The sequence below is a fragment of the Camarhynchus parvulus genome, chromosome 2, assembly GCF_901933205.1.
Source record: "Camarhynchus parvulus chromosome 2, STF_HiC, whole genome shotgun sequence".
Taxonomy (NCBI): Eukaryota; Metazoa; Chordata; class Aves; order Passeriformes; family Thraupidae; genus Camarhynchus; species Camarhynchus parvulus.
In genome coordinates, this window is record NC_044572.1 from 69,706,229 (window position 1) to 69,731,722 (window position 25,494).

The 25,494-nt window shown below is 40.0% G+C and overlaps 1 protein-coding gene across 1 annotated transcript; it reads left to right on the forward strand.

The window, feature by feature from the left end:
- Positions 1-1,529: 1,529 nt before the first annotated feature.
- Positions 1,530-23,285, forward strand: KDSR (3-ketodihydrosphingosine reductase). The gene is made up of 10 exons (XM_030971807.1): positions 1,530-1,769; positions 8,764-8,853; positions 9,938-9,994; positions 14,820-14,885; positions 15,033-15,128; positions 16,096-16,287; positions 17,990-18,073; positions 20,423-20,506; positions 22,308-22,409; positions 22,771-23,285. The coding sequence occupies exons 1-10, from the start codon at positions 1,662-1,664 to the stop codon at positions 22,888-22,890; spliced, it is 999 nt and encodes a 332-aa protein (XP_030827667.1). The 5' UTR covers positions 1,530-1,661; the 3' UTR covers positions 22,891-23,285.
- Positions 23,286-25,494: the final 2,209 nt, after the last annotated feature.

The following is a 25,494-nucleotide window of genomic DNA, read 5'->3' on the forward strand; positions in this document are numbered from 1 at the left end:
AAATAATTATAACTTAAATGAAAATATCCTAAATAAATATCTAAATGTCTAAGTCAAACATACGGAATTATTTTAATTCAGACTGCTCGGGGTTTTTTGTTTGTTTGTTTGAATATTTGTTCCACTATTCTGCCTCAAAGCTGAAAACTGTGCTTTTATCTTCTTTTAATGTGAATAACATGAAAAACCTGTAGTTTCACTCAGCAGGGAACACCATGCTGAAAAAAAATTTGGATTTAGAAGAAGAGAGCAGCATGAGCTTCAAGTGCAGCCAGCAGAACCCAGTGGAGCTCAACCACTGCGCAAACCCAAGTCCCACAGAACTTGCATCTGTTTTTACTGGAGTGATGATGTAAAAGAGGCTTTAAAACACGCCATGATAAAGTCAGTCAATCATCTTGCATAAAGGGTTTATGCTTTCTACCTCACTGACACACGGTATTTCCCACAGAAGGGAGAGAGCGCTCTCTGCCCTCATCCTGTTCAGAGTGCACGTTGCAGGAACGTTCCGACACATCTCCACAATTTTCGTCATGTCAATTGGTAACCTCAGGCAATGCATTAACAAGCTGGTGAACAAACAGGTGCTTCATTCTCTATACGAGAAGTCTGTGTAAAGACCTCGGAGCAACCTCCCAGTATCTGAAGGGAACCCGCAGGGGAGAGAGGGATTCTTTCTCAAGAGCTGTAGTGACAGGAAAAAGGGGAATGGTTACAAACTAAAAGAGGGGACGTTTATGTTGGATATACAGAAGAACTGCGTTACTGTGGGGGTGATGAGGCACTGGAAGAGGTTGCCCAGAGCAGCTGTGGATAGCCCATGACTCCAGCATTCAGGCTGGACGGGGCTTTGAGCGACCTGTTCTAGTGGAAGGTGTTCCTGCCCACGGCAAGAGGATCGATCGAGGTCTTTAAGGTCCCTTGGAACCCAAACCATTCTACGATTTTATGGTTAACCAATGTCAGGGCCTTTTTCCCCTTTCCGTCCCGAGGCCGGCAGTTCCCGCCTCGCAGACAGGGCACTCAGGGCAAGCTCCGAGCTCACGGCCCCACGGCGAGCCTGCGCGCACCGCCCATCTCGGGGCGGGCGGCAGCGGCGAGCCAACGGGCCGGGCCCGCCCTCACGCTGCCCTGCCGCTGGTACCGCCGCCAAGGCCGGGCTCTCCTGACCGGGGCCGCTCCTCGGTGCCCCCCGGAGAGGCCGCCACGGGCAGGGACCCGGGGGGACGGCTGCGCAGCGCCGCCACTGTCCCGTAGGGGGCGCCCGCCGCGCCGGGAGCGGCTCCCGCTTCCCACCGCCCTTTGGCTCCGTCCCTGACCCCGGCAGCGCCGCGGGCCCCAATCCGCGGGCCCGGCCCCGCCGCGCCGCCAACCCGCGCGCGCCCGCCCCGCAGCCGCCGGCCAATGGCGGCGCGCGGGCCCGCGCCCAGCCCCGGCAGCCAATGGGACGGCGGAGCGGCGGCCGAGCCCGGCCCCTCCTCCCGCGACCGCCTCCTCCGCGCCGCGCTTGCTCCCGCTCCCGCCGCGGCAGCGCCGTCCCCGCCGGTCCCGCCGCAGCACGGGCAGCGGACGGGCGGCCTCGCGATCCCCGCGCCGCAGCACCCGCCCGAGGGGCTCGGCCCCCCGCCTGCTGCCCCTCCTCCCCCGGCGCAGCCCAAGCCATGCTGCTCCTGGCCGCCGCCTTCATCGTGGCCTTCGTTCTCCTCCTCTACATGGTGTCGCCGCTTATCAGCCCCAAGTCGCTGAAGCTGCCCGGCGCGCACGTCGTGGTGAGTGCGGCGCCCCTCGGGAAGGGCACGGGGCGGGGGTCCGCGGTCGCCGTCCCGCTCTCCGCGGGAGGAGGCAGCGGGCGGGCGCCGCCGCTCGGCCTCGGCGCCGGAGGAGGCGGCGGGATGGCTCCCGAGCCGCCCGCCCTGCGCCGGGGAAGGGAAGGAAGGAGGGAAGGAAGCCGCTGTCTCCGAGGTGGGGGCGCAGGCTGTGGGTAATGCCCCGCTGGCAGCCGGGGCTCTGGGCGCGGGAATCCCGCGGCAGTAGCGGGGAGAGCGGGGAAGGCTCTCGGCGGGGAAGGCAGGTTTGGGGGCACCCGGAGCGGGGCTGGCGGCCGGGCAGCGCCAGCCCTGGGGGTGCCCGCGGCTCCGAGAGGAATCGTGGAAAGCTGGCGGTGGCACCCCGAACTACCAAAACACCGGGAGCCACAAGTCCCGGGTGATAAGGAAATGACCTGTCCGGATGGCTCTGACAACCGCTGCGTGTCCCGGTTGGCTTAAGGCGATGGTCTGAGTCACCATCTTCCAATCTCAGCGCTGGCTTTTTGAGCCATTCCTTTTGTATTCTCCAAAGCCACCGGTTACCTCGAGTTTTCTTTTCTTTTAGCATCTCCCAGGGTAATGAGACGTGGTGTGTGTACACACGCATAAACCAAAGGCCAAACCTATGATCTCCTTGGTCTAAAAAACCAAGTCAGGTATGAGGAAATGGAAAAACCAATACAAAGGAAGTGGCCAGATGACACTTGCCTTTCATCTTTAAGCACATTGATATGGATGTCTTTGAGCAATATTTTGACAAGATGGTAGAAGGAAGTCTTTGGAAGAGCATACTGTTGAAAGAGACCATGGAAGTTACATGAATATATGGCTTGGGAAGAGAGGGACGGAAGAAAGGGGACTACTACTCGGTTGCTTTCCAAGGCATCACAAAATAGTGAACTTGGGTGCATGACGGTGAATTAGTTAAGCAGTTCAAAGGATTCAGGGTTCTAGAATCAGCTTTCTTAATTTATCTCCAAATCTCCAGGGTATGTTTTGTGCAGACAAGCTGCAGTTTACTGTTTGTTTAAATTTACTGTAAGTGAATCGTTTTGGTTTGGTTTTTTTCATTATTATCTTTTGGAGTTCCTCTTTGGAGGATGGAGCTGTCCCCAGAATGATTAAGATGTTTCCAAGTTGCAACAGTGCTCCCCAGTTGCTTTATGCAGTAGGTGTTAGCTTGGGTGCTGTAACTGGCTTTACAGCATCATATTCTGTGTGAGGTGTGTTCAAGGTTGCATTAAGGTTCTTGGGTTATGGCTCTTTCCCTGTAGGAGTAATGATTATTAAGGCAAAGGTGAAGGAGACTTACGCACTTTCTGTGACTTTTGTGAAGAAATAGAATAGCAAACATAAAAAGTGAAATGGATTTTGCTTGGTTGGTTTTATTTATTTATATATGCAATGATTACATGGAGTTTTGTTAGTTCTGTGTAGGGATTAAACTATTTAAAAGCTACTGTGCTGGCTCTTCCAATCAGAAGGGTTCATTAAAACAAATTCACATTAAAAATGATGAGACTGTTCTTGTTGGAGAAGCCTTCCTGTAACCATTGCTGCTAATTAGCAGTTTATGCTCAATTTGGTACTAGTAGAAGTCTGAAAAACAGTATTCCTGCAAGTCCTGTAAAATTAGGAGTTCAGCTGGAAAACTAACTATATGAATATATTGATGATGAAAAATCTTACAGAAAGGCTGTAAGATATATCGAACTTGGTGATACAAATACAAATCTGCAGGCAGACAGTTTTATTGATGTCACCACTTGTAGAACTGCTTGCTTTATTTTGACTTCAGTTACGCTCCTAAAGTGCTTATGCAAACTAATGAAATATGGAACAGTTGGTTTGAAGGTCACTAGTTCTTAGATGTGTAGATGCTGTTAATAATGCTGGACACTTGTGCATTTCAGATTCCCTAATGTCATGCATAAGGAAAAGTATTGGATGATGGTAATGTAAATCAGAAATACTATTCAAGAAGACTTCCCATGTTGTGTGTGTAAAGTGAATTCTTTAATCGTATGGTGGGAGCGAACAGTCTCTGATACTGAAATGACTGAGAGACTTCATGAAAATATTTAAGGACCATAACATTATGTAAGGGTTTCTTTGAAGTCTTCTCACTGAAAAAGATCAAAATCTGTGTAAGTATCAGGCCTCAGTTAAATGTTCTGTTGAAATAAGTAAAAGAATGACCTGCAAATTGTGTATATAGCTGGTTGAGCCCTTTCAACAGGGTGAGTGATTGTCATTGCACACTATAATTTTTCAAAATATACCTGAATAAATTGCTTTACTGAAGCAGAAGAAGTCAGTCTTCCCTAGAAACATTTCTTTCTACGGATCTGTTCAAAATATAATGCAATCTTTTGCATTTCTGAAGGAAGGTCATTAGGCAATTTCAGAGGCTATTACATACCAGTTATTGAATTTTCAACTTAAGTCAGCATTCTTTTCACTTTTAATCCTTCAGAAAAATTATTTCTCTTTACTCCTAGCAGTTATGGTTAGGAGATGTCTGAGTTATGGCTGAATAACTTACTCTGGCTGCCATTTGGGATAGGAATTTGAAGCAGAAAACTTGAGGTTTTTTTCCTTTGTCCTCTCCCACAGTCATTTGCGCGTTTGCGTGACAGAAGCCCTTGCTGTGTTAGGCGAGATGTGGTTTATGGAAAAATCATAGAATTATAAGAGCCCCTTTTTCTCAGAAAAGGAGTGCTATTCAGAGTGAGAGTCTAGAGAGCTCCAAATTACTCATCGTCTAATCTTGTGGGTTCTTCACCCCCTCTCCCCCCACCCCATCCTTATCTGCTATGCATTTTCTTTACCCCAGCTAGCACCACTAAATGATAAGGGCTTTCCCTGCTCTTAAATTGGCTCAGGCATTAGGTTTAGCTTATTTTAAACAAAATGCTTCTTAGATGCTTAATACTTTTTTACTTCTTGCATGACTAGGAAAACATTCTCAAAGAAAGGGTGTAAAAGTTATTTTTGTGCTGTAGAGATGCAGCTTCATGTGCTGAACTTCTTTGTGCTTCAGAAGGCAGTTTAATACATTTCTTATTTTGCCATTGGCTTTATCTCTCTCCTTTGGTCTCAGGCTACAAACTAGTACATGTCATGGATTCTGTGAGAATAAGCTAGTATTTTGGTAGCTGTTTGTAACAGTAGACAGGAGTATGAAAATAGGCTAAGGCAGTCACCACTGCTGCATTTGCATTGAGCTCACTCAGACCACATTTAATTGCCCTTTGTCAGGGGTGTTACACCTGCTCTCTATACATGTTCTCTCGTCAGTTTCTCTACAGAAGTTCTTGAGTGATGTTTAAAAACTCCATGCTGAAATATGAACACTGATCTTCTCCCCTTGTTTCAGCCTTAATCTTTCTAAAACCAAGTTGAATTTCTGAGAAGAACCCAAACCCCTGAGTTTGTATTCAATGTTATGAATGCAGTTATCCAAGTTCGGAGTAGCGATGGCAGGAAATGGAAAGATGTTACCTGCGTGGGGCTGTCTCCCATTCGGTTTGACAAGGGCCCTTCTTCATGTGAATGTAGTTCAGGGTGTTCATGCCGAACCCGCCTGCACGTGGGTCGTCTCTAGTCCAGTAATTTCCCCACTTCTGTGCAGAACCCAGTGTGGTGACTGTGGTCAGCTGTAAGGAAGGCCCATCTTGGTATCTCAGCACTGTTGTCGTTCCTGTGCTGGGAGTGATAAGATCTGTGGTTTGGACACATCCGAGTGGTTCGGCAAGAGGTCATTTTGAGCCTGGTCAGATGTGCTAACCACTTAGAGCCGATTAAAGGCACGTTCCATTTCAGTAGAACCTTCTATCAGAGCACTGTCTCAAAGCATGAAGCCAGCTTGCATCCAGTTCTCACTGAAAGTTACTAAGTTCTGTTGGAGATGCCATATCAAGTCTTGATCATTCCTGATGACAGTTCAGTTAATTTGGATTTGGACTGTCTCATCAAATGAAATGAATTTCCAGTATCTCAGATTTGAAGATATAATAGATCAATTCTCTGTACCTCACACCACTGTTTCCACTTATAAGGGGGAAATAAATCCTGTGACACTTAAAAATTGAACTCTGTTATCAGGGATTATAGCTCAACAAGTTGTAGCCAAGTACTTTTTGGCATACGTAGTTTGGTACCTCTTCTTTTTAAGCCTGGAAACAGCTCAGTAATGCTGCTCAAGTGTTGCATTCTGGATGTTTGAATTAATGCTAAGGTTTAATTGTGCTTTCTTGTCAAAATACTAATCTGTGATTTGAGTTGCAGTGGCCATATTTTTATTTTTGGTCACTCCTCTGAGGCTGGGTTACAGTAAAATGTAAAAATGGGATTGGTGGCAATTCAAATGTCCAGAATTAATGAAATGCAGTAGCAGTGTAGAACCATTAGCCACAAGGGTAAGTAATTGTAATAATGTTGTCTTTAGCAGAGTAGGTGTGTGCTCTTCTATTACTTCTGAGCATGTTAGGAACTTACATATCTAATAGACCTCATAGATTTGCTTAGGTTAACTTCATTATAGCACAAAGCAAACTTTTCACTGGTGTTGGAGATTTTTTGCTATTACAGTAGCACTCATGGTGAATGCTCCTTTAAAGATGTATTAGTAACAACCTCCCACGTGCTTGTAGCAGCCTCCCACCTAAATGCTAAAGTTCCCAGCTAATTGATATTGCACTTTATCATCCATCAATCTGATATGAGCTCTGTTCAGTGTTCTTGGGTGTGACTGTAAATAAAAACTTCCTTTTTCTGTTCCTTGCATGACGTCAGACATTGTCTTTCTGAAGTGAACGTTAGCGCTGTTTGACAAGCTGGAGGCTTGGTGCCAGTACCTTCACCTGCAGAGAATTCCTCAAGCACTGGTGTAGTTGATCCATTCCTGATAGCCACCAGTTTGTGCTGGTAGTGATCAGCTGTCTCACCAAAAATTGGAATTGGAGCAGTCTTCCATGCCCATTGATTAGTGCCGGTGTACCTGCTGCTGATCTGTGGAAGCGTCTCTCACATACTGTGGATCTGAGGTCTGCCTGAATGTATCAAACTATTTTAACCTTTTCAGCTATGTATTGAAATATTGCAATCCATTTTAAGAATTTCTGTGTATTTGTTGCTTCTGTCCCTAATGAATCATTAAATTAATTCTGTTGTTCTGCTGAAGTGACAAATCAATAATTGACACTCGCACTCTTATGGACTTATTTACTCTGAAAGCTGTCATTGTTGTTTCGTAATACTGCAGACAGGGTTTTGCATTTCTTGGAGTTATCCTCGAAGGTTTGGATACTGAGAAGCTGATCTTGCAGAGTCACTTAGAAGTTTATCTGAAGCAGTTCTCTCTAGTAACAGAGGAAGCCTAAAGTGCCGAAATTAGTCTTTGTGAGTGCTACGCCCATTCTTGGCCCATTTTCGGCTCAAGATGAACCAGTCAGAAACTGTGGGTTGTGTCGAAAATCTTTGCTGGGATTATTTTATTTGCACTAAGCTGTTTTTGAAGGCTAGTGGTAAAATACTCAAATGAAAGAAGAGTTTAGTGACTCATGGGAATGTACTTCTGACTCTTCTGACTTTACTGCCTCCGGGAGTGGAAAGAATTTTGAGGATAATGCATTTCTGAAAACAAAACTGAGACATTACCTAATGAGAAGATAACACAAGACTTTTGATAGGATGTGTAGTTAGGGATTGGGATCTTTGCTGGTACACTAATTAGCTCAATGCCTCCATTTTCTTAAAATGGAGGAGGTAGCCTTTCACTGGAGTCTTTGGAAAGATTTTAATGAAGAGCAAAAGGTGATGATTTCCAACGAAATCTGAATTTCATCTTCTTCCAATTCTTCCGAACTCATTTCATCAATGTGTTTTTCTTTAAAATAACTGCTTCTAGGTATTTTGTTCCAATATTTTCTCAATATGAGTTTTAATATGCTGTTTAAGGAAAATTCTAATAACTTGGGTATATAAGGAAGATACCAGTGTCCTAGAACCAACAGCACATGCAGACTGAGACTGATCCAAGTCACCTAAAGATATCAGGCAGACATTTTTATTTTAGTCAAAAAGAGAGGTCAGGATTGTCATCTACATCTTGTTCCACAGGCAGTTCATAAATAGGTTTATTGAGGGTAGTGAGAGAGGTGGTAAGGTGACTTTCAGCTGTATGCTGGTATGATTTGTCAGGGTACACTCCTGCAGCATATGATGCAGGACTGTAGCCATCAATCTGTGTTTGTCTAATATTAATGAAATATTAACTTCCTGTTTGCATATAAGACTATCCAGATGGTACAGCTTGGAGGAAGAAGAAAAAGTTAGTGAAATTTAGGTGTTGGCATCCCCAGTAAACTCAAATAGCAGGATGGAATGGGGACAGTTCAAGGTTCTGACTGGGGGACTGAAAAATACACTACAAAGGGCAAATTGTTGAATTAATGGGATTTTTCCCTTAATAAGAAAGAAAGTGTTTTTTGTTTATGTTTGGATGATGACATCTTCAGAAAGTAATCTGCAATAGCTGATTTTACAAGTAATTTCTACTGTGGCCAGGTCTGAGGGGACAGTATGTAATGGCAGTGTCATGGCATTCATAGTGATTTCAAACTTCTAACAAGATGCTTTTAGAAGTAGCCTATGGAACATGTGAGAGTGCCCATGTGGGAATGGTCTAAGTGTGCCTGACAACAGAAATGACCAAAAACTGAGGTAAAACTGGTTTTAAGGTAGAAACAAAGGCTCATTGATCTATTCAGATCTTATGTTTCATTCATACTCCATAAGTAAGCTAACTTTAGTGCGTCTCCTGTATTTGTGTCTCATGGGGTGATATTTTAACCTCAGTATGTTTTTGGAATTTTCATGTGATTTGACTCATACATATGTGAGAAGAGATGAGAATAGTGGACTAACACTGATATTTTCAAACAACTTTTAGGTAACTGGAGGCTCCAGTGGAATTGGAAAATGCATTGCTATTGAATGCTATAAGCAAGGTGCTTTCATAACACTGATTGCAAGGGATGAGGTAAGTGCCTGTGTAATTTTACTGGCTAAACTGTTCACAAAATCTGTATAGCTGGGGAATAATTTTGGAACAGCTGATTATTCATACTACTTCAGTGTGTATTTTAAGGGGACCCTAAGCATTCCAAATTAATGCATTTGAATAGCAGAGGTGGCTGCCTTTTTAAGAAGCATAGCCCAACATGGAATTTGTGATTAGCTTGATTTAAAACTTCACCAGTGCTGTTGCTTTTGTTATTGCCATTTGTTATATCATTGTCTAGATTTGTGCCAGAGCACAAAAATCAGGAAAACCCCTATATTGGTTAAAACTGTGGAATTTCCTTACAGTAAGTGACATGTGGGAGTCTAATCTTCTCTAAAATTCACAAAATGTACTGGTGTCTAATTGGCATTATATCATAGTGAAAAACTCTTCATCAAGACAGCTTTGGAAGGAAAAGCATTGCTTTGTTGAGTTTTTTTTTGTTGCTGTTTTTTAACTAAGAGGTATTCAGAATTTAACTGGAAATACTCTGTTTTCGTAACAGGCTGTTGTTTTATTTGTTGCAAAAAACCTAATTATTCTGGAAATAAAAGGATTTAATTTTTTGGGGGCCCTCAGTCCCAGCTGATTTGATAATTTACTTACACTTGAGAACTTACTTTACATAATCTTGAATGTAGTCAGAGTTAAGAGAATTTTTCTTGAAAGGATTATTACACTTTTGAATTTACCAGATTTTTGGGATTTGATGATTTCATGCCAGTGATTATTCTGCAGGAAGGTTTATGTAATATCACATAAATATAAAATAGAGCCAAAATAAAGGAGAAGAACCAATACCTACAGTTTCAGGCGCTCTCTGTAGCATGGAACAAAATCTATGGAAGTTGTTACTGGCTTTAGAACACAAAGTGGAAAACAGAGAAGTGAGTTCTTGATAAATGTCATGTTTTCATGTCTTTGTAAGTCTTCAAAATGACAGTAAAATGTTCTTAACTATTTGAGGATAACTTTGGGGGGCTTTAGGGCTTAAGCCATATTGAAGTACTGAGGACTGCTCTCAGAACTATGTTTCAGGCGCTCTCTGTGTCCATTTCAGAATAAGCTGTTGCAGACGAAGAAGGAAATAGAAAAGTACTCTGTTAATGACAAGCAGGTAAGGTCACTGCCAAGAGGGGCTGTTGTGTGTTTTAAGACAGTGACTACAACACAGTTCACTGGTCCTGTATTTAAAACAAAGTTGTTTGACAAAACTGAGTGAGGACTCAGTATTTGGATTTAGGAATACCAGTCTGTTTACATGAGATGTTTTGAGCTCTTGCTATATTTGATGTTGCCTAGCTAGTGCATTAGCCTGCTTTTCTTAGAAAAAGATGTCTTCATCTGTAGGTGTGGAATGCTTTTTTAGAGAGCTGCAATTTACTGTCACTTGATAAGCATTTTATTCTTTCAAATGAACTGGAAGAACCAATTTTTTTTTTCCTCAAATACCATGTTTTTTGCAATTCATAAATACAGCATGTGTCTTGGGAAAGAAGTTTAGTTGCTTGTTCCCAGGTTTATTTCACTAGGTCATACTTTTGTTCCTTTTCCTGACTAATTCCTGTACCAGTTACACAAGTTAAATTTGGGAAGTTCAGAGACTTCTAAACATAGAAGCTGCTTTGCTGCATAGATAATGCACTTGTGCATGAGGGCAATAGTTTAGAGCTTGCAGAAGTACAAACTTGGAATAGCTAAGCTTGCTGTGTTCAAAACATGCAAACTTGAGGTGAAATAGTAAAATAATTTTTTCTTACTACTAATAATGAAGGGGAGAGGGGAAATAGTACTGAAACTCTTAACATCTTTGATTTCTTGTGTTCCAGAACTTTGTTATCATAAAAGTAACTTAGTAACTAAGTTCCTTTCATGATCACAAATAAATGCAATTCAGTTGTCCATAATTTTTATGGGGCCCTCAGTCCCAGCTGATTTGATTATTTACTTATACTTGAGAACTTACTTTAAAGAATTGAATTGATAAACTAGATATTCTGTTGAAAAGAAGCAATGAAAAAAGCTGCATATTTGCTGGCACAAATGTTAGTATAGTAGCTGAAAATTATACAAAAATTTTTAATACCTCCATTTATAAGATAAGATAGATGCTTCCTTATATTTTTATCAAATGGCTCAAGCTGGTTTTTTTTTTTCTGTGCATGCTGCCTTACTCAGATCAACTTTGTTTGAAAATCTAAGCTATTTGAGGTGAGGAGAAGCTGCATTTTGCCCATTAAAAAAAAATCCTGATAACCATTTTCTTTTAGCTGCTCTAGCAGTTTTCCAAGCTTAGCATTACAGTTAATCCCTTGTCAAACACTGTGTCAGGATGTTCTTGTTAAAATCTGTCCTAGCTTGATAGATGCTGACTTCTAAAAAGACTACTATTTGGTGCATGTACCTAGAAGTTTCAGTGAAAATCTCCAAAAACACCTTCAAGCTGAGCAAGCTCCAGTGTGGACTGACTAGGACTTTTTTTGCAGAAGCAGTTTCAGGCTTGCAGGCAGGTTAAGCAGTTGGCAGCAGAGGTGGTGGGCAGGCTGGCTCCTGTGTAGCTGTTGGGTTGTGGACGTGGTCTCAGGGAAGCCTGACTTATCTGAATGGAAAGAACAGAACTGGAGAAGGCAGGGAGTCTGGGGCAGAGCTGGCACTGGAACAACAGATCAAAAGCTGTAAAGTGACTACTGTAAAGTAGATGAACAGAGGAGCTGTACAAAAGGATTACTGAAAGGCTATAGAGAAAGGTGATCCCTGGTATAAGTAACATACACTGACTGTAACCTTTAGTAGATCACAGAATTGTGGAATGGTTTGGGCTGGAAGGCACCCTAAAGATTGTCTAGTTCCAATTCTCCTGCTCTTGGCAGGGACACTTTCCACCAGACCAAATTGCTCAGAGCCCTATCCAACCTGGTCTTGAACACTTCCAGGGATGAGGAATCCACAGCTTCTCTAGGCAACCTATGCCAGTGTCTCCCAGTAAAGAATTTCTACCTAGTGTCTAATCTAAACCTACTGTCTTTCAGTTTAAAGCCATTTCCCCTTGTCCTATCATTACATGCCCCTCTTCTGCTTTCTTGTAGGCCCCCTTAGATATTGAAAAGCAGCTGTAAGGTTTGCCTGAAGCCTTTTCCATGCTACACACCCCCTCTCTCGGCCTGTCTTCAGAAGAGGGGTGCTCCAGCCCTCTGGTTGTTTCTGTGGCCTCCAACAGGTCCATATGCTTCCTGGGGCCTCAGAGCTGGATGCAGGGTTCCAGGTGGGGTCTCACCAGAGCAGAGGGGCAGAATCCCCTCCCTGGCCCCGCTCCCCACACTGCTTTGGATGCAGCCCAGGACACATTTGGCTTTCTGGGCTGTGAGTGCCCATGGCTGGGTCATGTCCAGCCCCTCATCCACCAGCACCCCCAAGTCCTTCTCCCCAGGGCTGCTCTCAATCAGTTCCTCCCCCAGCCTGCATCAGTGGAGGGGGGGGATTGTCCCAGTCTAGGTGCAATACCTTGTACTTGGTCTTGTTGAACTTCATGAAATTCCCAAGAGCCCACTTCTCAAGCTTGTCCAGGTTCCTGTGGATAGCATCCTGTCCTTTGTGTGTGTCAGCTGCACCACCAAGCTTGGTGTCACCTGCAAACTTCCTGCAGATCTCATTGTCTGTGTCCTTGAAGACGCTGAGTGGTCCCATGTCAAGAGGCAGAGATCCTCAGAAAAGATTACTGTTTTTTTGGGCATGTACTGTCACTGTTCAGCTCTTGGATACATACTTGAAACCAAGCTGCATTGACAACCAGAGTCTGGCCTGTATGTACCTTTAAAGTTTAAAGGTTAAAGTTGTTTGCCTGTGATTTAGAGTGCTGATGGTGCAGCCTCTCTGGATGTAGGTGTGTACTGCAGCAAAATCCTTACCCTTAGAGGTTTTTTCCAGTATTTATAAAATCCTTTTTCTAATCTATAATATTTTCTGTTACTTTACTGGGGGTTGAGTTGGTCTTTTATTGGGGAAGGCTTTATTAATGATCCAACATCATGCAATATTTAGAACAAAATGTGATGAGCAGGGCTAGGCATAAGACTACTTCTGGTATCCTAGATGTGGATCTATGGTCCATATTTTGGAGTAAAGGTAATTAGTATAAGGCAGCAGAAAGAATGTATAATAATAGAAGCAAAGAGGTGAATTGTAAAATATGATAGTAGTCAGTAAAAGCTATGGTAGTTCCCGAGTGTGTTGTTCACAGTGTAACTAATCTATGAAATCTGTTAAATTAACAAATTGCTCCAATTTCTATAGAGAACTGTGATTTACTTCATCCCCTCGCTGATCTTGGCAAAGACATCCATTTGATAATTCAGTGTTGCTTGCATTCAGCTGCTGTTTTGTTCTTAAACTTATGAAAAAGATAAATGTTTCCAAAATGTAATAAATGCCTTAAGGGGATTCTTGCCAATAACTTGTGCCACAAGTTTACTCTGCTGTCCAACTACACACAGTGCTGGGAGGCAGGAATAGCCAACCTGCTGTACAGGAATGGCAGGCAGATGCTGTTTATGCTGCTAAGAAGTGTCACAGTCTGACCAGGGGCAGGACTGACGAATCACTGGCTGCCAAAGCAGTTAGTTACACTGTGGTGGGCCTTTTTTTGTGTGTGTTTGCCCACATGCTCCATGATAATTGGTCATGAGCATACTTTTTACATGATGACTTTGTTTTGTTTTATCTCTGACTTTTAAATTAATTTGACCAAAGTAACAGAAAGAATAGAAGCTGGAACAAGAATACAGGAGTGCCTCCTATTATTGCAATAGGAGATGGCTTTTCTGTTCAAGATGAGCAATTGCCCCAGAGCTCTGTTGATGGCTTAGCAGGGAGAGTAGCTTATTTGTCAGTACATGGTGTTTGCAGCAGTCACAGTTTGGAAGTGGTAACCCAAAAGAAGCAGTGCTTTCTTTGACCAGGAGTTCATTTGAAGGTGTTTGAAAACCCAGATTCTGAGACCATCTTGCTGAAAGTAGTCAGTAATTTTCAAGGAAAACAGGGCCTAACTTTTAGCTGCAAAAAAACCATAACACTATCACTTCTTTTCCTTCATCCTGCCTGCCCACCCCTCCCTTCTGCTTCTTTCTTCCCTGGTTATTTTAATTTTTCTATATCTTTCAAACTAAACCCCTTAATGTCTGATATTCAGACAAGATGTAAATATGTACACATGCCTTCACTTTTTTAGATATTTATGACACTGTGCAATGAGTCAGTTTCTCACAGAATTTTTATTTTCATTTTGTCCTTGAGGTGTCCCAATTAAATATTATGCAACTAGGTGTACTACAAAAAAGTAATGAAATAAGGAGGTAGTGTGCATTGCAAGTACTAAAATTAGAGGGTTTTTAACACTTGCTTCCTAAATTTTGGAAAAGATTATTTTTTTGCAGTGCTGGTGCTGCCATTTCAGGGTAACACTGCAACAATGCCTTGCTATGTGGTGGAAAAAACCAGTTTTTTCTATAAAGATGAGCCTAGGCCATACAGATGGTTTGTGTTATGTTTAGCTGATGAAAGTTAAACATATTGCTGGGGAATTTTGATTGTCTTAGTTAAAACAGCTTTTACTAAACTTCATGTAAATAACTTGGTCAATAGTGTTTCTTAGTACAGTAAATTAGAAATTGTACTTTGCACATGAGTCACTGCTTTGAAGATCATGGAGTGCTTATTTGTTCTTAATGTAATCTTTATTGTACTAGAACCTGTGTGTGAGGGGGAGGAGCTTGGAGGTAGCAGAAACTGCTTTCTCCAGTGTGTAAGAAGTGCAGAATATCTTGTCAAAAAGACTTTTTTTGTGGAAAAGATATGGCATTGGGCTTGTTTCATTTTGAAAGGCTCTAAGTCAACATTTACTGGACCCTGGTGTGTTGTGAAAATGTGCTTTCACTTTTCTTTTCTAGGTTGTACTCTGTATTTCCGTTGATGTGTCTAAAGACTATGAACAGGTGGAGAATGTTCTAAAACAGGTGAGAAAATAACTGATTCACCTACATGTCTTGAGAAGCTTATCTCTGTGTGTTGTAATTTTGTTGGAAATAGTTTCTTATTTGTACAGTGATATAGGAAGGTTTTTTCCTCATAAAGAATATCTTAACCTCTGTCCTCTCTTCCAGGCTCAGGAGAAGTTGGGGCCAGTTGACATGCTCGTAAACTGTGCAGGAACATCAGTTACAGGAAAATTTGAGGATATTGAAGTGAATTCTTTTGAAGTGAGTGAGCATACATTTTTATTTCATCATAAGATGATTTCTTATTTAACCATTCTAACAATTAGATTGTATTCCTGTGTCTGCAGACTTGAACAGTGCTACAACTGACTTGTGCTAGCTGTCAGATCTCTTCAGATTTGCAAAGGTTGCCTCTAACTTCTCCCCTAACAATTTCACATAGTTTAATTTTTTTCTGTTGAAGATTTTTCAAAAATATTTTTAACCTGTTTAAGAAAAATGCAGCTGTTATCAGTGTTCAGTTCTGAGATGCACAAATTGTTTCAGCTTGAGAAGCTGCTGCTCTGATGAAAAGACAAAAAAGCCACCCGAAAACATCTGTATTTTGGTTACTTTTTGCCCACAGCCCTCAGGCCTCCATTCATCTACAGACAATGCTGAATCATCTGAAAACACTAAATGGGCATAATTTTATAATAAATTTGAATCATCCATTTTATTGCTTGTATAGGCTATCAGTTGTGTTTTATGTCTTGTAGAGAATGAAATTAAAGACTTCCCTTTATCCTGGCAAAGAATAAAATCTCTGAAACGTGTAGATACACATAGCATTTTTCCTGTTTCCTGTTTTAGAAAGCTCTTTAAACTTTCAGTATGTTTTCATGCATCATGCATAAATGGATTGCTTCCTGGAGACTGTTCAGGTTAGATTTTCCCTGAAATATTATTCTTTCTCCTTCAAGGCCATATGCTTCACAGTATTATCAGTATCCTGGATGCTATTAAGACTTGCAGGATTTCTTTTGGCTTGGAGTGAGATTTTTAGCTATAAAACAGTTTATGAAGTTGTAGGATAGAAAACAGTTGTTTCTTTTGCCAGAACAGATCTGGTGAACTTGATTGTTAAAGCAGACTGAAATAGAGTGTTTTCATAAATAAGACCAAACAGCTGGCTGAAGAATTCTGGCTCTGAGGCTAAAATGCTCCAATATTGATGTTGTTTGTACAGAGATTAATGGCAGTCAATTACCTGGGCAGTGTTTACCCAAGCCGAGCAGTAATCGCTACCATGAAGGAGCGCAGAATGGGAAGGATTGTCTTTGTGTCGTCTCAGGCTGGCCAGCTAGGCCTGTTTGGATATACAGCTTATTCTCCCACCAAATTTGCTCTTCGAGGGTTGGCTGAAGCCCTGCAAATGGAGGTATGTGTGCAATGGTTTTAAGTAATTTTGGTTATAAACAATTTTGTTTTAGCTGTCCTGTTTAGGACAGGACATTTTCATTCAAATGGACTGGGGGGGGGGGTTGTATTGTGCAGCATTGCTAATATCTGTGTGTTATTTGCCCTCATTTGGTAGCAGTACAATCTTACTGCTCTGCATGGGTTGCAGAAACTAACCTGATTTCAATTGCATAAGAGGGAATAGATTGAATCTGTTCCTAAAATTGAGTATGACCACATGTGCAGACATTTTTTCAATCATTTATTTTAATTAAAAGGACTAGTTTTTTAAGACTCTTGATTAAAAGCCTTCTTCAAGGTTCTAAGTGCAAAATGTTATTGAAGATATCACATGGATGCATGAGATTGCCAGTTTGTTTGAGTGTCCATGGTAAGTGGTATGTGAACCATATGAAAGTGTAGAACTCCCAAGCTAGAATTTGAGGATTGTCCACCAAAACAAAAATTGGGTTTGCGGTTACTCACCCTTCTATATTTTCATATATATGAGCTTTTTATGCTGCAGTGATCTAAGCTTATGTTTAAGACCAAAACGAAACACTATTTTCATTGTTCAGTGGAACAAGGGGGGTAAACACATTGTAGTAAGAGAGAGAAAACTGATTTGAAAATTACTTTTGTCATTTTCCTGTCAGGAATGTGTATTTGAGTAATTGTGTTTATATATGAAATGCCTTTGTTTAGTTCCAGACCCTTACATAGTCCCTGTCATATGCCGTGATCAGGGTAAGAATGTGGGGTAAAACTGCCTCTAATCTCTTCTGGTCTGCCAAATAGAACAGTGTGAATGCAGGGTCTTTCTTCAGACTGGTGGCAGATACTTTTCTGGAGACTGAATTACTCAAGACTAAAAATAGGGTGTTTATGGGTGTGTGGTGTGGTATTTCAGGAAGTGTGTTCAATATAGAATGTTTCATAATATAAATAAAAATGCTCAGTGTTTTACAACATTTTGCTTTATCGCAGCCCTCTGAATGTTTTCATTAATTTTTTTTTTTATTTTTATTTTGGTACAGATTTGCATTGTAGCAGTTTGAATAGGATTGCACTAAGTTCTGTGACATGTACATACAAATACATAAATAAATACAATCCTTGATCTAAGATCTTCCATTTTCCCTCACATTTTCCAATTATTTTTTGTCTCCTTAGACTTTGACCTCTTGCAAGTTTCCATGGGTTGGAAAGCCTTGAGACTTGAGTATACCTCTTAAAGATAACAAATTTGAATTTTACTTTTTTGTTGGCTTTTTTCCCCTGGTGAAAGCCTTTTTGGCCTTGTATTTATAAATGTTTGGTACTGGTATTTGACAGTGGTTTAGTCTTCTTTTAGAAATTGAAATTGGTAAAATTTTAGACCTAAACTACTTTAATATTCTTCCTAGGTGTCTTGAAAACCACCAAGATTCATCAAATAATTTGCAAAGTTTTTAGGGAATTTTATTAGAAAAAGCACTGCAACCACCTTTTTAAAATCTTTGCTGTTTTGTTTCTCAGTTGACAAAGCAGCAAGTCTTGAAATTGCTGAGTACTTAACCCTAGAAGCAATCTGAATTGTTGCTTGCTGAACTTATTAATTACAAGAAAAATTGATGAAGTTATAAGGGACATGTAAAAGCAGTCTGTATTAAGGTAACACTTAATGCTTTTGTAAAACACAGGTAAAACCTTACAATGTCTACGTAACAGTGGCCTATCCTCCAGATACTGATACTCCTGGCTTTGCAGAAGAAAGTAAAACAAAGGTAAATTGTCCTTCAATTTTTGAAATCAGTGTTTTTAAATCATAATAAGATTTGAATAAGTAGTCTTAAACACTTCAATTTTACCAGTTTTTAACTATGCAGAGTTATATAGGTTGCAGGATAATTTTGTGTAGTTTCTTGTTCTGAGGCTTTAATACTTGCCTTTAAGATCTGAAACATTGCAGAATATTCCTGCATGCAATCAGAATATTGCTGTGGGGTGGTAAACTCTAAAATCACTATTTGTTTTGATACTAAAGCTTAATTAATCAAAAATAATACTCCTATTTTGCATCTCCGATAATGTGTGGCTGTTGTGATAGATGTGGCAGATGGAAGTAAACCTCAGTTCCTTCAGTGGAGCCTGCAACCAGATCAGATTTTATGAATGCATGTAATGACCCAGTTCAGTAATGACTGTTCTCTAGTATTACAGTAGAAAGAAAACTCTCTGGCACTGTGTTCATAGTGGAAATGACAGTATCACTTTTCAGAAGGATCTGTCAGCAGCAGGAGGCATTTTTCATTTGGATTACCTTAAAAGCGAAAGTTTTGACCTTTAGTCACGTCTTGTCATTTGCCATCTCCATACATGTGAAGTATAATTCTAAAAATCACATTCAGGCCCCCTGTTCAGACTACAGCATCAGGTAACCAGAAAAAAAGTCTCTTTATTTTTTATTTGCATACTGTGAACTAGAAATCTGCTGTCTAAGGCTATCATCTTTTCAGCATGCACCATCACGTACAATTGGAAATTAAGTTTGAATTCCATTTTGTCTTTCACCCTTTGAATAGGAATCAGCAGGGATTGTATAACACAATTCTTACTTCATCATTTCTTGATACAGATATTCTGTATTAAATGTACACTCCCACACATCCGCATAAACTGCCAGAATTAGACATCTGCAGATACTTGTATAGCTTGCATATTCTCTAGGATTTTTAGCCTATTTCGGGGCACCAGCAGGCACCAGGAAAATGTACTGTTCATCTAAGATTTCTCTTTGAAAGAGATTCAGAGAGATTTATCTTATTTGTCAAAAAAGTCTGTTTTGTCTTCTAGAGAGAATTATGCTTTGTTTTAGCCTACATGACCTCTTTGGATGACTTGTTCCTAGAATGATAGTGTACCTTAAATCTCTGCAATATTGCATTGCTCTGACATTTCAGATGCTCATTTATTGTTACGTTTATTTAATACTACTGAATTAATATTAATATTTAATACTAATTAGATCATATGCCTCTATCTTGCATCTCCTTATTTTTCTCTGTAATTACTGAATGTAGTGAAAGAAAATGTCAGGAGCTAGGATATAGCTTTCTTGTGTTTATTCAGTAAGCTTTTTTTTTTTTTTTTTTTTTTGAGGTAGCTACCTCACAAATGACAACCATGCCTTGGCCAGCTGAGTAGCCAGATCAAGCATTTAATGGCTGATTTCTGCCTGCCTTATTCCCAACATGTCATTAACTTTAGCTGTCACTCCTGAACAGCTGCTGTTTTTTCCCCCAGATTTAGAGTATTTGAATTACTGTTGATATCCCTGTATCTCATTCAGATTCATTTGATACTGGCCAGTCAGCTCAAAAGGAAATAAGGGGCTGTGAAATGGAGATCTGATGACATGAGCCATATCACTGTAGAAATGCATGTAAAAGGTTTTTGTATGTGATTTGTGCTGGCAAAGGCACTGATGTGCCCCTGGCCACCCTTAAAATACACATAGAAAAAAAATAAAATTCAGTGAGCTTAGTTGATGAAATCAGAACTCATAATTCTACAAATACTGGGAAATAGGCCCTTTTCTATGAAATTTAATTACTGTAGTACTTCGAAGTGATTATGAGAAACTTGTAGTTGCTCAACTTTTCCCGTAGAAGTGCTTTTTTAAAAAATAATAATCCCAGAATTAAACTAATCCCAGTATTCGAGTAGGTCTGAAAGGAAAAAAGAAGGCAAACTCTTTTATAGGACCTTAAAATATTTCAGGCCTATCGTATGCTAAATTTCTGGCAAAAAAGGTTAATGAACGAGTCTAAGTATTGAGGAAAAATAGTTAAAGCATTTTGATAGCTTCTACTGAAAATAAAATACTTGGGAGGAAAAACCTCACTTTCATGGTAGTAATAAAGCATATACAAAACCGTACTACTCAAGGAAAAGTTGTCATTTCCCTTTGTAAAATTGGACTGTTATTTATGAACATGCTTATACCTCTGTTTAAATGGTTGTTTTAGGGGACACTTGCTAGCATCTGTGACAAAAAACCCAAAATTTGACCTTCATGTTTTTCTCTCCTGTGTGTGCTTAGTCAAACTTAAACTGGTGTTTTTCCATTAAAGCCCTTAGAGACGAAGCTGATTTCTGAAACCTCATCTGTTTGCCAAGCAGAGCAAGTTGCCAGAGTTATAGTGAAAGATGCCATAGTAAGTAAATTGTGTTTTTTGAGCATGTTCTGTGGTGAAGAGACTGGGTCTGAGACTGTAAGATAATGGCTAATCTAAATGCAAAAGCAATTAACACAAAACAGTTCTCTTAGGGTAGTTTGAACAAGAGCTGTTTTCTTTATTCTTCTTTTGCCACTGTGCCCACAAACTATTTTATACAGTCTCTCAGAAGTAAAAGGTATCCGAAGTTGTACATAGACAGATTAAAATGATGTATCAGTATGATGCAATGTCTCAAAGATGGATTATGACTGACTTGAAAGCACTAAACTATTGACTTTTTATGTGTCAAATACCATTTGTCTAACCTCAAAAGCTTGTTGTACTCTCTTATTTTTCTTGAAGATGAGTTCATATAAAAATAATTTTACAATAAAGGAAGGCAGTTGCCCTTTTTTGGCTTTTAATATCTGAAGTATGTGATTTATGAGTCATTAAAATACATTAAATGCTGTTCTTATGTATTGCCTTTCTGAGGATTTTTTTTCAATGTTTTGTGCTAGGGAATGCCTGCATGCTTAATAAAGCACCTCAGAATAGAAACAAACATGAAGTTTCATGATCATAAAGCACACCCATTGAATTCTAAAATCTGCAATTACTTTGCAGCTCCAAATACTCTTGATCTGATCTTCAACATCGTTTACATCTACAGCAGGTGTTCAATTGTGAAGTTTTTACAGTGTTTTCACAGATACAGCACATAAACACAAAATTATGTCTGATTTTGTTTTAAAAGCAAGTACTACCTCAACAGAGTATTCTTCTCTGGTGATTGAGGAAAATTAATCTCCTCTCTCATCTTAAGCATCTTGTATATTTATACCATACTTTCTACACTTTGGATCATGTATTAGTTCAGACATGGTCTTTATGCACTCCGGCCATCAGCAGAGAGACTGAAATAGAAACAAGAAGGTTTTTGTGTACTCTCAGGTGTGTGTTGGGAAATAATCAGATCTAATAACCTCTACTACTTTGCATATATTTACTCCTAACCCTGACTCAGGAACTCCACCTTTTCCTTTCACTTCCACATTCCACAGACTTAGTCCCACAATGTTTCAGAAAGTCTCTCTGGCATAAAGTCAAATGAAAACAAATGAGAGAAGCCTGGGAGTAAGAGCTGTAGAACTGCAATTTTACTGTTAAGTAATCAAAGTTGTTTGGTTGTTTGGGGTTTCTTCCTGGTATCTTCCCCCCTGCCTTTTCTCTCCTCTGAATTGCTTAGCAAGCTGTGTCTTGCAGTTAAAAATCCTTGATGTAGGTGAAAGAGAACCTGCTACCTAGCATTTGAAGTACACCCCCTTGCAAATCTCATGTGATAAGCAAGCTAATTTTAACAAAAGGCAAGCTGTATTTGTCATACAATTACAGTAGTGGTTGGTGATCTGATAGAGTTAGGGTATCAGTCTGTCTCTGAAATATGCTTATAGCTGTGAAGACTGTCATGTATTTTCTGTAGAAGTAAAGCATGGCTCAAGAAGAAATTCACAGCCTTTATATCTTGTAAAAATCTGCAGTAATTTAGCACACTCTCTCCTAAGAGAAGTTAGCTTTTCTATTTTGAAATGAATGCCTTTTGGAATGTTGCTGTATAGCCCAAAATATTTTGGAGTATTTTGCTTCTTAATTGTGGCAATATTTCTTTACAATTAAATATTTGTTGTTAGTGATATCAGTTATCTGTGTCCATCAAGAGTAGCTGTTGAAATAAGACACATCATGATTTGCCACAACTGGGAAAATTACTTTTTGTTTTCTTAATCCTTCCATCCAGCAAGGGAACTTCAACAGCTCAGTTGGATCAGATGGTTACATGCTGTCAATATTGACAAGTGGAATGTCACCAGTCACTTCTATTACTGAAGGTCTTCAGCAGGTAGGATTTGGGGAATACCTGTTGTCATAATTTCTGATAGTTCAAAATAATTTCAAAATGTAGAACATGATGCAAAAATGGGTTATCTTTTCATCAAATGGCTGTTAATACTGTGGCACTTGGGTTTAGGAAACTGCAGTCCTTTTTTAAGCTGAAGAAGTTGGTGACTGAGCTGAGCTGAGTATTCACTGCTACTCAGTCCTGAACTGTTACATAGTTAGCTTGGTTTGGTAAATTTGTTTTCCGAAGATTATATAACATGCCTGCATAGAACTTGGTTTTTAAAAAAATTTTATGACTCAATAATATGGTGCAATCCAGGATCCAAAATGAATTGAAAGCTGTTTCTCTCTGTTTCCAGGTTGTTTGCATGGGCATTTTTCGCATCATTGGCCTATTTTACCTAGGAAGTTTTGACAGCATAGTTCGTCGCTGCATGATGCAAAGGGAAAAATCTGAAAGTGCAGATAAAACTGAGTAATCTTTACTGTGAGTGGAAAGAAGAATGTCAAGCAGTCCTGGACAGCTTGCTGCTTAAGTGGGACTCAGTTTTGCTCCTGAAGGATTTAGGCTGGAAGTACTTGCATGTGTGACAGAGGAGTCCCCTCAAAAGCTATGAAAGAAAAAACAAAAGTACAAATCCAGAAAATGCCAAACTATGCAAAAGTGTGAATGAGGATTAGATATCTTTTTTTTTTGGTGATTTGAGTTGGAAAGAATTTGGAGAGCTCGTAAGTAATCTGCAGAGTAGAATTTGAGAATGGATTATGTGTGGTAATTCTGGACAAATACTTAAGTTTTCTCACTTTGGTGCTTATGGATGAAATAAGTACCATGACAGACTGGGCTGAAGTAGATTGAAGTCCCCTGAACAAGCTGGTACCTTTTGCTAACGTTTTGGGACTGCTTTTGATTTAGAATGTAACTTTTCCTTTGGCCAATCTACAGGTCCTTCTGTCAATGACAGCTTTCCTTATTCTGTCCAACATACGACTGGAAACCTGAAGATCACAAAGATGTTTGTATGATCCAAGCTTTCTCAGTGTGGGAGTAATTAAAAAGTATGGTTTAATATATGCATACTTTCTAAAGGGAGATGAAGAACCCGTTCCCACAGAGAAATGCTAGGAGATGTGGTCGGGTCTGTACATCTTCTGGCCTTTGAAGTATGTTGTGAACAACAAAAAAATCAAACCAGTATCAAGTGTGTCAGTTATAACTCAGCATTTTAAGCCATTGAAACAATGTACAATTTTTAGAGAGACCTAATCTGCCAGTTTTTGCTCTGGAAAGTGGCTTAATGCTACTGTTATACACATCAATTTCAAAACTGCAAATGATGAGCCAAACCAATAGTTGATGATGTAATCAATTGTAATTAAAATGCTGGGCTCTTCCAGTAGCAGGAATGTAGCTTTTTAGGGCAGAGGGGTCAGGACGGGGGAGAGGTGTGTGTCAGAATGGCCTTCCACACTGCATTTTATCACTGCACGGAAAAGCTTTCACATGAGAAATTACATAAAATACTCTCCTTATATGACTTCTAATTTGTTTCATTTACATTATCTGAAACAAGGCTGCTCAATAACTGCTTCAGAATACACAGAACCCAGTGGTTGTTTCTAATAAATCTTGTTTAACACTGAAAAAGCTTGATGCATAACAATGATGTTTTAAGGGTGCACTATGTATACAGTTTATTTAATGGACCACTATTGTATAAGTGCCTTGTGAGCTGCTTTTTTTTTCAAAAGCTGCATCTTTTGTATTTGTTAGCACTGCTGTGTTTTCAATGTCATATTTCCATTTTCATTCAGTACTCTGAATCTAAAATTATGTGTAAAACCAGGCACTTTCACATCTTTGACAGGAATATTTAACAACCAAAATAGGCAAAATTGATTGCTTTTGTTAAGAGATTCTCTATATCTATTTAAGAAGATGTATTCAGTTAAACTGAGATAAAAATTAATAGGTGGTTAACTGGAAAACTTTAGAATGTAATTTATTGAGGCTATTCTTTTTCCCTCTCTGAATTAGGTTGATCACTTTTCAAATTTTCTTCACATAGACTAAACTTGCTTTAATACCTGGTTATAAACCTTTTTTTTTTTTTTTTGGAGAGGATCACACTGGTGCTCTCATTTTAAGTGGTGAAAATTCATTAGATTGCAGATGTTGAGGCGCTGTTGAATTCTTCACCAAGTCTGTGTTTTAGGTCCTGCCTCCTGATTTTGTTTAGATATGTGAAGTTGTGCATGCCTATAATATAATACTAATTTTGAGAATATAGTGCATTCCTGCATTTTTAAACAGCTTGGCTTCAGTGCGAAGAAATCCAGTGTGCATTTGTATTTCCTGTGCTGCTTAATGTGAGTGACATAAAGGAGCATTTATCATACATCCATTGTCAACATTGCTGTGTTTCTTAAAGCAACATAACAATGCTATTCATAGAATCATGGAATGGTCTGGCTTGGAAGAGACCTTAAAGATTGTCTCGTTCCAACCCCCCTGCCATCAGCAGGGACACCTTCTACTAGACCAGGTTGCTCAAAGCTCCATCTGGTCTGGCCTTGGAACACTTCTTCAGACCCTATGATCTATGTTATTCTTGTTTTGATGCAAATCAAATATTATTTTGACCACCTGGAAAAGATACAAAAAAGGGTGAATGGGTTGTGTTGTAGTTTGAAAGAAATGCTTATGCATGTGACTTGATACCAGCACAAGCTTGAAGGCCAGGACTTAAAACCAGTAAGCCTTTGGATACTTGAATTTTTGGATCTTCAACTTGGAATGTTAAAGGATTTGCATTTAAGAAACATGACCCAGAAGGTCAGAGCACACACAACACTATGGCAGCTGGGCCTCTAAAGATTTCAGGTTGGACATCTTGGATCACCACTCACCTCCCATTCATGACTGATAGAATTCAGTGCAAGTATCTGGATAAGTAAGACTACCAGGTGAAAGTTATGGCCCTGATCTACAGACACCTCAGTTTTGCAGACCTGATTTGGCATAGTGTAAGTGGTTGTCTTGACAGTGAAACTGTAGGTTGAACCCCTCGGCAACTGTGGAG

Excerpts from the sequence above, each read along its gene's own strand:
- KDSR (XM_030971807.1), top strand. The coding sequence starts at position 1,662 with ATGCTGCTCCTGGCCGCCGCCTTCATCGTGGCCTTCGTTCTCCTCCTC. Across the intron at positions 15,129-16,095 it reads TTGAAGTGAATTCTTTTGAA|AGATTAATGGCAGTCAATTA; the intron begins GTGAGTGAGCAT and ends TTGTTTGTACAG. Across the intron at positions 16,288-17,989 it reads CTGAAGCCCTGCAAATGGAG|GTAAAACCTTACAATGTCTA; the intron begins GTATGTGTGCAA and ends TGTAAAACACAG.